General features: G+C 46.9%; 1 protein-coding gene across 1 annotated transcript in view; it reads right to left on the reverse strand.

Annotated features, from left to right (window-relative positions):
- Window positions 1-14,941, reverse strand: part of LOC119432497 (ABC transporter A family member 2-like) — a 151,022-nt gene that overhangs the window by 121,370 nt on the left and 14,711 nt on the right. The window contains exons 3-5 of the mRNA XM_037699662.2: window positions 10,550-10,760; window positions 2,348-2,600; window positions 503-555 (exon numbers count right to left, since the gene is read on the reverse strand). Coding sequence (XP_037555590.2) covers window positions 503-555; window positions 2,348-2,600; window positions 10,550-10,760 — 517 coding nt within the window. The remainder of the gene's footprint in view (window positions 1-502; window positions 556-2,347; window positions 2,601-10,549; window positions 10,761-14,941) is intronic.

Genomic DNA, 14,941 nt, shown 5'->3' on the forward strand with positions numbered 1-14,941 from the left:
TTATGCGTGCGATGCCCTTACCATTGGGCTACCGCGGCGCCGTTTTCCCATGCAGTTTCTGGGACATTTATGTTTTCACAACTAGAACTAACCCTGGCCGTGTAACAGTGGCTAACACTCTCAGGCTAACACTCCCAGATATAAATTTCATGTAGTGCAATAGAGTGACATGAAATTAAAAATTTTTAATTGTACATATCACGCATTTCGTTGCGTAAATCTTGCTTCTGTAGTAGACTGTAACCCCTACTTCGAGTGGCATTACTTGTAAATTTTCGTGCAGACGACGGTTCTTGAATGTCTGAGGACAATCTACAGCATGGAATTTTGTACTATTTTGTTAGCACTTGTAGCATGTGATTTCGTTACATATTTCGTAATACATATTCATGTGTCAACCTGCTGCCTGACTGGGAAACAACCACATTGTGACTTCGCCAATCAAATGAATGCTCTCTGAAACAATTATATTTGAAATAAAATTTGTCAAAAAATTACGTACCTTCTACTGGTCGTTCTCGGGCTTTTCCTCCTGGTGACCAGTCCAGGTTTATCCTGTAAGATAAAACAGGACCACCATTATGCGAAGAGGCCACTGGGGAAGATGTCGAATTTAATATTGTAAAATGTTTCGATCTTTTTGGAACAGACACATGTCTCGCTGTGTTCTTCTGTAAATTGCATCGCGTGGATAGTCTAAATCTTAAAAAATAATAGCCACCTTTACTGCTCCTCAAAATGCACCCAAGCCTACGACGTTCCAGAAGGGGCGCATAAAACGTAAAAACTCTATGGTAATCTGCAAACAATTATGTCATACCTGTACATTAAAAGCACGAAAAAAAAAGCCACAGGCCTGCGCGGCACACACAGTACAGTCACAGCGTAAGCTGGTGGAGCGGCTCAAGAGTAGCTCCAATTTGGGCACCACGCACAACAGGGTCTTCGTGGCAGTCTGCCCGCCTCGTTTTGACGAGGACCATCTGAACTGTCCGTCCGGCGTCGACGGCGAGCTGCGGATTGTAATGCTATCTGCACAGCAGTCTGCTGAGCCTGATCAAGCCTTACGTAAATTACATGTCGGGCACGCCGCGTTTGCGGGCACCTTAACTAGATGGCGCCACCATACTGGCGGAGGCTCGGCAGCTCGGGAGCGCGTTGATTGCGCGCCTCGTCTGAATCCCATATCGTCGTCTGCGCCTGCGGGCGCTGCGTTTGCAGGCACCTTACCAAGATGGCGCCACCATACTGACGGAGGCTCGAGTCGTCGGCCCCTGCGCGCTTGCCTTATAGGGTATTTTCCGCGGCCCGATAGCAAGCGCTTGCGATGCTCAGTGGTAGAGTATCTGAGTCCCAAGCAGCGGGCGCTGGTTCAATCCCGGCGGGAATCGGGTACTTTTTTCGCGTTTCCGGCGATAGCGGTTACGCGGCGGACGCCGTCGGCGGCGGCATCATCGCGACCCAAAACGGCTATTGGAATGAGCCCATAATAGCTTGAGCTGTAAAAATGGAAACCAAGGTCCTTGATTTTTTGTTGATAACAAGCCTACGAAGCACGTGTTGGCATCCTACGCTTGCCCAATAAAGCATTCGTTGTAAGTACAGAGCGCCTAACACAGAAGAAGCGAAGTGCATATGTTCAACAGTGTAAACACCACAACTACGCACAAGTGACGCGAAGTGCGACGTGTATTTACTGTCAAGAATTTAAAACTTGTCCTTCACTGTCTCGAAACGAACGGGAGAAATCTGAGCATTTTACTGACGGGTCTGGATTACCTCCCCCAGTTACCTGTTGACGGGCCAAGGTTAGCTAGCCAAGGCACTCAGTCACGTTCGTCAATAGGTATTCTCAATTCCTCAATTTAATAACAGTATTCGTAAACTGTTAATTCCTATACGTGCTTCTGACTGTTACTGCATTTGAATTTGATTGTTTTCTTTCATATTCTTGTACTTTTTTATTTTGCTTGCATCATACCATTGCTTACGCTCATCGCATATAATGATAAAGCGTTGTTCTATATACGCGTACTTCGCATGATCCCCTTATTTCCTAATGTAAAAGAACCATTTGAGTAACTGCTGCTAAGGAGCGTCGTCGATGGAGCGTAGTCAAGTTTACTCTACACTGGCGTTTTTTACTTTCACCGCTCATGCTCGCGCACACAAAGCGCTTTGTATTTCAAGTTCTTCTCTATCCTTGTCCAGTCACGCTCTAACGGTCATCATGAAATAAACTTGTGTTGCACTCTTCTGGTCTCACTAAATCATTGCCGTGATATGTTCATTGATAATAACATACTGTCAATTATACATTCATTCATTGATATGCAGAGCAACCTACTTGAGGTAGACGTCCTTCATTGATGCAACTATCACTCCCATGCTTGCAATGCCGAGCCGTTGGAAGGAGCTTTCGAGCTTCTTGAACATCGCCGGGAACTCCTTGTTGTCCAAAGTGCCCAGCGCGATAGACACCTCTTCTTGCTTCTCATCATCGATGACCGCCGCAGGTGTAGTCTTGCGGACGATATGCATAACTTCATCGAGATTGAAAGCATTTGGCACCTTGGAGAACGTGAGCTTGTATCCGACGCCTGCGTACAAACAAAACGCTGTTAGGGACGAATCGTGCCCACACGGTTCGTGTACAGCAACATCGTTTAACCTGCCAAATTGGCTCAGGATAGCGGGCGGGGTTACGCTGCCGAGCACGTAGTTATGTGTTAAATTTACTCGTGCTATGACCGCATCCCTACTGGTGAAAAAAAACGACATAATATATTCCTTCGGGGGTGTATACAAATCAGACAACTGATAGATATAAACGCAGCGACTCCATATAAGTCACTTTTCGTAGCCTTGCCAAGTACTCGGGCTTCTGGCTCACGGTCGTGCCGGACTACTTTCTGCGGCAACGAAGCGAGAGCTACACGGGCGGAGCTGGTGCACGCGTATTAGTGCACCAAGTAGTCCGGCAGCGTTTCACAGAAGCTTTTTGTTTATAGAAGCAGCTACTTAAAGAGAGTATAGCTTCCATTTATGACGGTTTCGCATTTTCCCAAGTGCGCTAAAAGTAAAGCAGTAAATAATGGCTCGTATATTTAACACTGATTGGTGTATATTGTCTTATTTTGTGGTTGTAAAGGATGTCTATCGCCTCCCTAGCTGAAACTAGCAGTCACGAGAATGTGGAACTATTTTTCCCTCAGGAGCGCTCTCACTTGGGTGCGTTTTCCTTTCGTAGCGTTCCATTTAATGCCACAGAAAGTTGTCCGCAAGCTGGAGTGAAGGCTCTGACGCATTCTGCTTTGCAGCACCAAGGCGTCGGTTTTCACGACCGCCTGTGCTAGCTGACTTCCAACTTGAAGCCGGTATAACACGGACGCGAGAAACGAACATTGCAAGATTGCTGGCTTAAAAAGTCGCGCAAACAATGTGTTGTCTATTTAGTTGAGGTATATATGAAAATTAACATGTACTCTGTAGTCATTGTTCATAACATTTCTAAGCTTATTCGAATTTCCGACAAATGTTGGGGTGCGTTTGCATTTCATATAAAATGCGCCGTGGAATACCGGCCTTCGCTGCCACACAATAACTTCACAGAAAAATTTCTTGATTTAGGTCGAAGGTAAACAAGCATCAGTTGCCCCATGTTATTATGGGTTGCAATAATGAGGTGTCCCTCGTAGGCCGAGGCTCGGCGCTGCGACGTAGTTGTCAGCTAAGTAGTATCGCAGGCAGAGAAATTTAAGAGTTATGCATAATGACCAAATTTTAATCGTGTCCTTTATGAGACCGTGCTTCTCTAATATATGGTGATGCGTATTGTGAAGTTATTGTGACGGTGAAGAATAAGAAATTGAGACAAAAAATGTCACAGTTTCGCCCTAAGGGCGAAGCATTGAATGCGATAGCAACACAGCAATGTCATACGAAGTAAGGTGAGCGGCTTTGGTAACAATATGAATTGTAGTAAACATGAGCTGATTAAGTAAGCAGGTGTGCTGCGGCGTAAGTAGACCGACATGAAGAGAGACTCGACGACCACGAGAAGGCGCGTGTGAAACGGTGGTGTTGATGAGAAGCGCTTCCCGTGGGCAGCGCGTGCGAAGGGACACACCTGTAGCGCTGCACTGCCGATCCGGGCAGCATTGCGTGTGTAGCGTGCGTTGGAAAATGTGGCCCGACTATTACGAACTGAATGAACAAGCGCGGTGTGAGCGCGCACAAACAAACATGAATAGATCACACTGAATGACTGCAGACAACGACTGTCAAAACGCTGGCAGCAAGCAGCGGGCGAAGGTACGTGCGGTCTATCGCTTCAACGGAAACTGAGCGGCCAGTGCATAAAGGTCAGAGCCGTGTGGAGATAAGAGACGGTGCGGCGAGCGACGAGCGCCGGTTGCTGGCAGAGGAAAAGTGCGCCCCCCCCCCCCCCCACCCCGCTCCCTCCGGCGCTGGCTTCCCGCTTCCTTGCTTGCGCGTGGGAGAGATAAGAGACCGTGCGGTCGAGCGACGAGCGCGGTTGTTGGTACAGTAGAAGTGCCCCCCCCCCCCCCGCTCCCTCCGGCGCTCGCTTCCCGCTTCGTTGCTTGCGCGTGGCAGATTGAGTGCGTTCGCTCTCCGTGATAGCGCGCGTCCCCGCACGCTTCCGCTCGGGCATACGGCGCGCGGTGAAGATTTTATCTATACGGAACCTCACGGCGACGGCGACGGCGACGGCTACGGCGACGGCGACGGCGACGCCGACGGCAGAAATCCGGTTGAAGTGTCCATATAATTGCTATCGCAATAAAAAAATTGCGTGTATTCTCGGATTTCTCTCGCGCTCGGAAACCTCTTTTATCTAGCACGTATTGAGCAACAAAAAGTTGTGTCGGCAGTTTTTCAACATGGCCTCAAATTTTGTCATTGATACTTTCATCCAACTGTAATATTTCAGAAGTTGATTAATTATTTATGGAAATGCTATAATTAGGCGGAATGCAAAAAGTAATCTGAGTATCTCCAAGCGACGGCAAACATTACCTAAGTTCTGTTGGTTCTGTCCAGCTACGGGGCATTTGGATACCTTTTAATCTGGGCGCATGCAAGTTGGGACACCCTGTATATGTCTCGCGGTAAGTTGTAGTATATCATGAGATTATTGTCGCGTACCTTTAGGAGTCTATGTCACCATTAGCAAAGCGCGCAATGTGTGATCCGATGCATCCTTTTTGCTGTATGATATGCTGCACATGCGCACACACACATGCACACACACACACACACACACACACACACACACACACACACACATACACACACACACACACACTGTGCACGTACTCACACAAACACACAAACGCACACACAAAATGACGCGCACACGCACACCACGCATGCACGCAGCAGCACAAACACACAAGGACGCACATGATCACGCACATGCACGCGCACACATACACACGCACAACGCAAGCACGCACACACACAAACACACAAGCAGAAACATGATCACCATACACGCGTGTGCATACACAGACACATGCAAACACACAAGCACAACCCCATACACAAGGCAAACACATAAGCACGCACACATACACACACGCAGCACGCATGCGCACAAACACAAAGACACCACACACGAGCGCACGCACACACGCAAGCACACACACGATCCCGGACACACACACACATACACGCACCATGCATGTTTGCACGCAAACGAGCACAAACACGATCACGCAGTGGCACGCACAAACTCATATACCCATACGTACGCACACAAACACACGATGACGCACACATACCATACACGCGCGCACGCACCCACAAAAGTACACACGAGATCCCGCACACGTACATGTACATACACTCACACGCCGCGGATGGACACACACAAACACGCAAGCGCATACACAATCACGCGGACAATCGCTGTCAGAACTGTTACGTAGTTACGACACACGTGGCGTGTGTGCCGAATAAGACAGCACTCAGCTGGAAGGTTGGAACATGAACGCTTATTGCTTCTGTGTGGGAGGTAGAGCACTGCACGGGCCGATTTTTGCGGCCCGAGCCCGGCCCGGGCCCGTTTTTACATTGGGCGGCCCGCCCGAGCCCGATCAAAACTTTTATGGCGAGACCCGGGCCCGGCCCGGGCCCGGAAATACTCTACGTTACCCGCCCGGCCCGGCCCGCCACCCCTTTACCTTAAGCCCGAGCCCGGCCCGAGCCCGACTCGAACCCGGCCCGAACCCGGCCCGAGATCAAAAAATACATGTTTTTCAGAGTTGGGAAGCCCGAGAATAACTCGCAGAAAGCCCGAGCCCGGCCCGGGCCCACGTCAAAAAACCCGAGCCCGGCCCGGGCCCGGGTCAAAAAGCACAAAAAAAGCACAAAAAGCACAAAAAACCCGGGCCCGGCCCGGCCCACGGGCCGGGCCGGGCCCGGGCTTTCGGGTAAGCCCGAGCCCGTGCAGTGCTCTAGTGGGAGCGTATATATATGAAAATGAAAGGGGGGAAGGGAGGGCAAGGGAAACGATAGCAGAAGAAAGTGCACGCGCCACCCGCGCTTGCGAGGCAGTTTGATTGTGACTGACGTCACTTTACAACAAGAACGCTGGCGTGATGAAGAGCGATAAGAGCGGCGAGTGAATTCTCCTTCGTGCAGCCTCTCGCTTTAACGCGAATTCATCGTGCGAGTACGCAGCGTGCAAGAAGCCATCAGCTATCTAGGGCCGGTGAGCCTTCAAACCCACCGCCGATTACGCGCGCAGCTGCGCTCAGCCGTGCCACAGTGAGCGCTCCCAAATCTTGCCGCTCCTCCCCCCCCCCCCCTCCCTCGGCCTTAATTGCGCGGAAGAAATATCAGCGCGAACCCTGCCCACTATCCTCCCTTGCGCGCTCGAGAAGACACCGTGGCACTAAGCCTCTATCATCGGCTCACGCTCGTAAGCTTTCCTTCACATTTACAGCATACGGCGCGCAGCCGCGATATTACCGCACTTGGACTTATACGAAACGTCACGGCGACGAAGGCGGCGGAAGTTCGCCTGTAGTGTCCATAAACCTGTTATCGCAATAAAATATGGCTACAGCCACATTCTCGACAATGAGTCGATAGATATGAAGCAATGTTGCCTCTCATATACTAATGCTACTGGTTTGAAAGTATTCAAAGTTTCGGAGTAAGCATAATAGTATGACAAAGCGGAATGGCATGCAAAGATGTACTTGTGTGAAAACTTGTAATGCGAAAATTCGGAATTGTATATCAAGTTCGGGTGTATTGCGGTAAGGCGCATGGTAAGTGATACGTATTTCTTTCAGTGGGGTGTTTTCTTAAGTGCCGCATGGTTTTACTGCCGCTTTGATTTTTTTTTTATCGTGGCGAAATTGTTCTGGGGAGTTCTGCGATGGTTTTTCTGTTGCGGCAAAGGCTGTCGTTTGGCATGAAACGTAACGATGAGTAATTATAAAATAAAAGTTACTGTGTGTATACGTCCCTGGAATACACAACAACATTTTATTGAGATAGCAATTATATCGACACTCAAAGCGCATTTCTGCCATCGGCGTCACCGTCGCCGTGACGTTCCGTATAAATTCTCAGGGCGACGAAATCTTCGCCGCGCGCCGTACGCTGGGTGTGCGAGTGAAAGCGTACGAGGGTGACACGGCAATTGCGGCTCAATGTAGCGCATGCGAGGGAGGAAGGCAGGCCGGAAGTGCGCGGTCTCCTCGCGGGCGCGAGGCACGGGGTTGAGGCGTGGGAGAGGGGGGTGCGTTCTCCGTCGGCTGCTGCTCACAGCGCGGCGGCGTGGCCGCCGTATCTTGAAAGCAATCTGCGATGTGGGCGAAGTGGGCGCCCGCGCGGGCCTCATTTTCAAAGCGGTCTGCGATGGGGACAAAGTGCATGCGCCGAGTGCCCCGTAGCTTCGTTCGCGCTGCACTTACGACGTTTAGTTCGTGTTAAAGCGAGAGACAGGGCAAAGGCCAATTTGCTCGCTGTCGCTGGCGCGCTTTAACACCCCAGCGTTTTGACGAGTTTCCGCCGTAATCGTGCGAGATGTGTCCACGTTTGCCTGTGCGCGCATGACACCGTGCTTGCTTGTTTACTTAGTAAGCGAATATTTACAACTTTATATGGCGGATAAAAATACTATTCTTACATCGTATAGCTGTCGACTAATTGGCTATCGCAATCTATTCGCGTTTCGGGCGAAACGACGACTTTTTTATTTATTTTTGTTTAGTTTCGTTTTTTTTTACTCTGGTTCCGAGACTTAGCGCTGCTGCGCATGACCTGTATTGATGCTCATGTCGAGTGAATCCCGATTTGCCTCATGTCGGTTACGAAGGAAATTATATATGACCTCCGCATGCGATGGCGATGTATTCATCCCTATTAAATGTTGGAAATTATTAGAATAGTTTTTTTTAGTCCTTAGCATTGCCTACTGGAAAGAGAAGCAATAGTGAGACTCATGTCATTCACGTGTATTTCAGACGCCGTTGATAAAAGAGTCTGCCGAAGGGGTCGCTGAAGGTTTTTTTCAGGGTCAGAAAAGCACGCAAAGCAATTTGAAGCAAGATGAACATACGCGAACACATTTCGTCTTTAAGCATAGGCTATCTAACAATAGAAATAATTGTTACTCGGCTACCTCTTTCTCTTTCAAAAATTTGAAAAGCTTCGCCCTGTCTATATATTTAAACATATCGTGTCTATGTGGACATTTAAGAAGAAATGTTGAAATGAAAAAAAAAATACGCATGAGGTAGCCGCCGCTGGTGTTTCTAATGCGCTTGTTCCCCTATTCTCAGGATAGGTAGAAATAAATTGAAAGTATAAATTAAACGTCGTGCACATCGACGCGAACAATGATGCAGTAAGGTTTTAGCCGCAATAAAATAATAAGAGAAAAAGTAGAGACAACTCAAGGGAAACCTGAAACGATGTGGGTAACTGAACCCTGGTAACGACACTTTATGGGTTGGGGGGGAAGTTAGGCTTCGGCATGGCCCGGGGCCGGGGGGGGGGGGGGTCGTTGCGCTGCCCCAGGAAAACCCCAGGAGGGGGCTCAGGTCCCGGAGCCCCCACCCGGTAGTCGGCGCCTATGTCCGCGTTGGAGGCAATCTTGTAGTTTCTACGGCTGTAGCAGTGAAAGGTTTTATCCGGCGAGGCCACTTGTGTGGGAGCCTAAGAGCAGCACGTCTGTGACGAATACTCATATTAACCGCTAACAAACAGAGGCTTAGTACTTCCGTAGGGTGTGCGAAGGCGCTTACGCTGCTTCGCCACCTTTAATGTGTCAGTTGCTAAGAATGACATGCATCTGCGTAAGGATTTTCACTGTGTGTTTTAAGGAAAAAAATAGCTATTGGAGTCAGAGATGTTTTGATGCTGTGGCCGGTCGCAGGACTGGGTTTCTGCGAAAGTTACGTGTAGAGTGAAGCTTCCTCTGCAACGTCCGACGGGTTTAGATGGTGTGGTGGTGCTTGGAATGTGGAGACGAAAGTGCGGGCGGTGATATGAGGAAGGGAGGGGGGGGGGGGTGACTCCAAGAGAAGAAATGCTGCAGGAAAAACTGCCATGTGGGCCATTTGGTGGACGCAAGCCGGGACGTCACCAGGCTAAAGAGTGCAGACAGCAAGGGCACCGGCGGTGCCATGATGCACTGGCGCTCAGTCGGCCGCAGACGTTTATTGGATGTTTGGCTTTATTTGCTCTCCACCTCTGGTAGAATATCTTACTGTACTTTTCTAAAAGTATCAGTTAAGAGTGCGCATGTGCCAGCCTTGGTGCTTTTGATCTTTTGTCTAGGCAGTGAACGCTGGAAAGAAAGCAATGCCCACTATGCAGACATGCGGCAACAATTACGTTGAGCAGCTGGCCAATCATGGCATCGGAAGTTCCGAATGCGGCAGGTTGGATGGGACACTCACACCATTCGGAAGAACGTGTGCTGATCTCGAGCTCGTATACGAAGCGGCCACCGCATTTTTGAACGACGCTATACTGTGTGGGCGGAAGAGAAGGGCGAGTTAGGCGCAGGTCGTGCAATGGTAAAGTCCCATAACTCGTTAAAGCATCCAACTCTGCCCCAAGAGTAGGAAAACGCATGAACCCAATCGAGGGTAGCATTGGGTACGGCAGGCTGATTGATAAGAATAAAAACCGTCAGACATAGGATGAAGTGATGACTTGGGACATTTATAAGCGCCAACATATCTGTGTGAAGCCTTCGGGCATAAATGTGGGCATAAAATGCGCGGCTGCAAATGGTGAAGACACCTTAGGAGTCAGGGTGGCGAAGAAATAGAAGACGATCTGAGAGCGAAACACATTGATCAAATCGCAGGCTGTTTTGCAGAACGTCGAAGGGATGGCAGTCATTACTAATAATATTAGTATCGTAATTATTGTAACATTTTTTAGCAGAAGTCGTGTTGCATGCATATATTCTATATACCTAGGACGCCAATAGGCAGCCGGCAGCATTGATTAAAGCAATACAAACAGCTAACCGGAGGCTGGAGAAGCTTACCACATGCTTTTTTCAGAAAGGCTGTCGATCCGCTGCAGACGGTCCCACCGGACGCCATGATGATTATCTGGTCGGCGATGGCATCAGCTTCCTCCATGTCATGAGAGGAGAGTAGGAGAGTTCTTTCCTTCGCCACGGTTGTCAAGGTATCCCACACAGTCCGCCTCGTCTCCGGATCCATGCCCGCCGTTGGCTCGTCCAAAATGAGCAGCTGGAATACGAGTGATTCAAGTGAGTTCAAGCATTAAAGCTGTAATACAAGGGACACGTGCACGATCTGGCTGGATTGCCATAATCAGTAGCTTTAGGCTAAATTTGGCTACGTGTGCTACTCTAAAGAGAAGCTGAAAGACAATATTGGCACTCAGTTTCTGGATTTTAATTAAACACCTATTATCGGGCTTACGCATTACATAACGTGCCAAGCACCACGTTTTTTTACTCTTTATGCCAACAAGCGCTTCGGCTGCCAGCGTTTGCACTCTAATTCCCACCGCTCTGTCTTACTGTCTCTTAAAGCTACGCCCTAACACTTTACATCGTGGTGTTGATTCTATGAGAAAGGCAAAAAACTTCATATGATTGCTTTGACCGTTTTATTAAAAAGGTAAACAACTCAGAGTCTATATTTTAGGAAACGTGGCAATTGCTATCGGCAATAGGCAGGCAAATTTGTCGCTGTCTGTAAATATTGGGCTCAACGTTGCACTTACAGAGACTCGGTTAAATAACGCGATCCCAGACAATGTCGTTTTGGTACGTGACTCCGTTTTTAACTTATTTCGTTGTGACCGCGGGGACCGTAGGGGTGGCGGTGTACTTCTTGCCGTCAAGAAAGAGATTACTGCTGTGATTATCGATGTCATGTCGTGCATAGAGTCAGTGTGGGTTCGTTTGAAATGCGGCCCTACAGATGCCATTATTGGGGTTATTTACCGTCCTCCTAACATGAACGCATCATTCTCAAGTAAACTCTGTCGTGTGTTAAGCGAACTTACAGTTCAATTTCCCAGTTCTAGCTTACTAATACTAGGTGATTTTAACTTTCCTGTAATTAATCGGTCCTCATTAACAGCTCCAGGTAGTGATGCCGAAGCTCAGGCTTTCATTCAGTGCTGCCTTTATTTCTCATTGCAGCAACTTATCTCTGAGCCCACACGTCGTTCCACCACTTCAGCCAATGTTCTCAATCTTATCCTAACCAGCAATCCTTACATTTGCTCTAATATTGCGCACTTAGAAGGCCTTTCAGATCATTACATATTCACCCGAAATGTGAACTTTGTGCCTCACAGAGAATCAACGCGTACTAGACAAATAAGGTGCTACAACCGAGCAAACTTCGATGAAATAAACGCTGAGTTGGCAGTCGTTGCTGAACACTTTCCTTGCGATTTTCGAAAACGTTCAGTGGAGGCCAACTGGAACCTGTTCAGTAAAAAACTTGCTGCTCTTGTCGACAAGTACATACCTATCATTAGCGTACCATGCACCAGCACGGCGCCTTGGTTTAATAGCCATCTACGTCGCCTTAACAATAAGAAGAAACGCCTCTACAGACAGGCCGTCTGTAGAGACAGGCAATCCGATTCCTGGCAACGCTACAAAGCCTGCGATAAGGAATTTCAGTTGGCGCTGATATCTACTCGTCGCCATTTCTTCTCACACGATCTACCATCAATGTTAACAAAGAACCCTCGAACGTTCTGGCAGACAATCAATCTTTCTAATAAACCCGATATAACTCTCACCGATGCTGTAGGAGGCTGTATTCCTACGGCTGAATGCGCTGAAATATTCAATAAGGCATTCACATCATTTTTTACCAGAGAAGAGGCTTCTTTAGCCCCTATCACACTGAATATTTCCAACACCTTAATGTCCGAAATAATTATTAGTGAGACCGGTATCTTATCTTTAGTAACGAAACTTAAAACTTCATCAGCCTCTGATAACCTAGGTTTCAACAACAAAATACTCATGAATTCATGAGAAGGTATTCATCGCATTTTGTCCGCTATTTTTTCAGCCTCTTCCATCTGGTTTCGTTCCAAGCGACTGGCGGTTAGCTAAGGTCGTGCCGATTTTCAAGTCTGGGGATCGTTCATTGCCTCTCAATTATCATCCCATTTCATTAACTAGCACAGTTTGCAAACTGCTTGAACGTGTGATTCACTCCCAGGTTATTGACTATTAAGAAGAACATTACATCATCTTTAAGTACCAACATGGTTTCTGTAAAGACTACTCGTGCGAAACGCAACTTGCTGGATTCATCCAAGACCTACATTCATCTGTCGATGCTTGTATTCAAGTCGACTCGATATTTCTCGATTTTTCAAAAGCTTGTGATAGGGTACCTCAGAATCGGTTATTAACAAAATTAGCACTGCTTAATATTCACCCTCTTGTTTTAGCATGGGTAAAAGATTTTCTTTCTTACAGGTTTCACTTTACCACTGTCAATACCCATAATTCTTCTTTCAGCCAAGTACATTCTGGCGTCCCACAAGGAAGTGTACTTGGTCCCTTACTTTTCCTGATCTTTATTAACGATTTACCTAACTCTGTTTTGTGCCAAATCAGGCTTTTCGCAGACGATTGTGTAATTTACTAGAACATTTATTCTAATGATGATTGCCTTGCCCTACAATATGACATTGACTCAGTAACAGCATGGTGCTCTACCTGGCTCGATCATGCAACTTAACCCTTCTAAAACAAAATCAATGTCTTTCACTAACCGTAAGTCTCAAATTCCAACCGCATATACCTTAAATAATAACCCACTTGAGTTGGTAACCAATTATGAGTACGTCGGTGTTCACATTTATTCCAACCTAATATGGAACCATCATATTAACCTTACTGTTGCATCCGTTATTCGGTCATTAGGTCTTTTAAAACATAACCTAAAGCATGCCCGTTATCACCTCCGATCACGTGCTTATACCACTCTAATCCGACCTAAAATCGAATATGCTTCGGCAATTTGGGACCCCCATCAAGCATATTTATTAAATAGCATTGAATCACTGCAGAACCGCGCAGTTCGTTTCATCTATTCTGATTATTCACGTCATACCAGCATCACAGCATTGAAGAAACGTGCTGGCTTTCAAGAACTATCTCTCCGCCGTAAAATTGCACTTTCATCACTTTTTCATAAATTGTATCATCACTCAAATCTTGATAACGACTTTTTTTGTTTGCCATCTGCTATTTTTGATTGACGCGACCATCCTTTCAAAGCCAAGCGCGTGTCATGTCGTCCATTTAACTATGCACATTCATTCATTCCACGCACTATAACTGACTGCAACGCTTTTCCTCCACTTGTTGCTACCACCACAGATCGCGATAAAATTTTAAATCTACTGTCTGCTAGTACCACAGCGTAATCATTGTGTAAACTGTTATCTAGATGTACATCGGGTTTTTTTACTTATTGCTTATACTTCTATGATGATTCTCGTTTTTTTTTATTTAATATTTTTTGTAGGTTGTATAGCTGTTAATAATCTGTATAGTGTTGCATAGTTTTATGACGGTATAACGAAATTCTAACTTGTTAGTATAGTGTCACATGTGTTCCTTTTGTCGTTATATTTGTGCCCCCCCCCATGTAATACCCTCGGTATCGAGGTCCTTTAGGGGTATTTTGTGTAAATAAATAAATAAATCAATAAATAAATCAATAAAATGAAAAAGGGTCAACCCTCACCCTTGGGCCGTTTTAAGTGTTATACAAAACGCCTTACACGTTATTCCTCTTTCGTGCGAGACCCATAAACGGCACGTAATTCATATATTCAGCAAATGTTGATTTTATAGGTGACGGGCACAGAAGGTTTGTAGTGTCCAGAGCATTTACATGCTGCAGAAAAAAATATTGAACTGTTGTATTCTGCAAATTTTATAAAATATACACGGCATGTAGTTTATATTTGCCGGTCTCATTGCTGAACTGCGCAATCCAAGGCGTTTATCGTTCGTTGAAGTCGGAAGCTTGTCGCGCGTGGCGAACGATAAATGTTCAATCTATGTAGCTTAATAGAGGCTCTGCAGAAAGTTATTTATTGAACCATTTAATAGTGTCACACTGTGGCTATTCAGTTTATTTCCCAAAATCCTAAGACGCCATAGTAGGCGCAAACTTCAAACTTGGTAAAAATAGTGAAATGTGTGCGATGTGAAACTTTTGTGTTCTTGGTTAACATCATCATCATCATTAGCCTATTTATGTCCACTGCAGGACGAAGGCGCCTCCCTGGGATCTCCAATTACCCCTGTCTTGCGCTAGCTGATTCCAACTTGCACCTGCAAATTTCCTAACTTCATCACTCCACCTAGTTTTTTGCCGTCCTCGACTGCGCTTCCCTTCTCTTGGTA

The sequence above is a fragment of the Dermacentor silvarum genome, chromosome 11 (assembly GCF_013339745.2).
Source record: "Dermacentor silvarum isolate Dsil-2018 chromosome 11, BIME_Dsil_1.4, whole genome shotgun sequence".
In the NCBI taxonomy this organism is placed as follows: Eukaryota; Metazoa; Arthropoda; class Arachnida; order Ixodida; family Ixodidae; genus Dermacentor; species Dermacentor silvarum.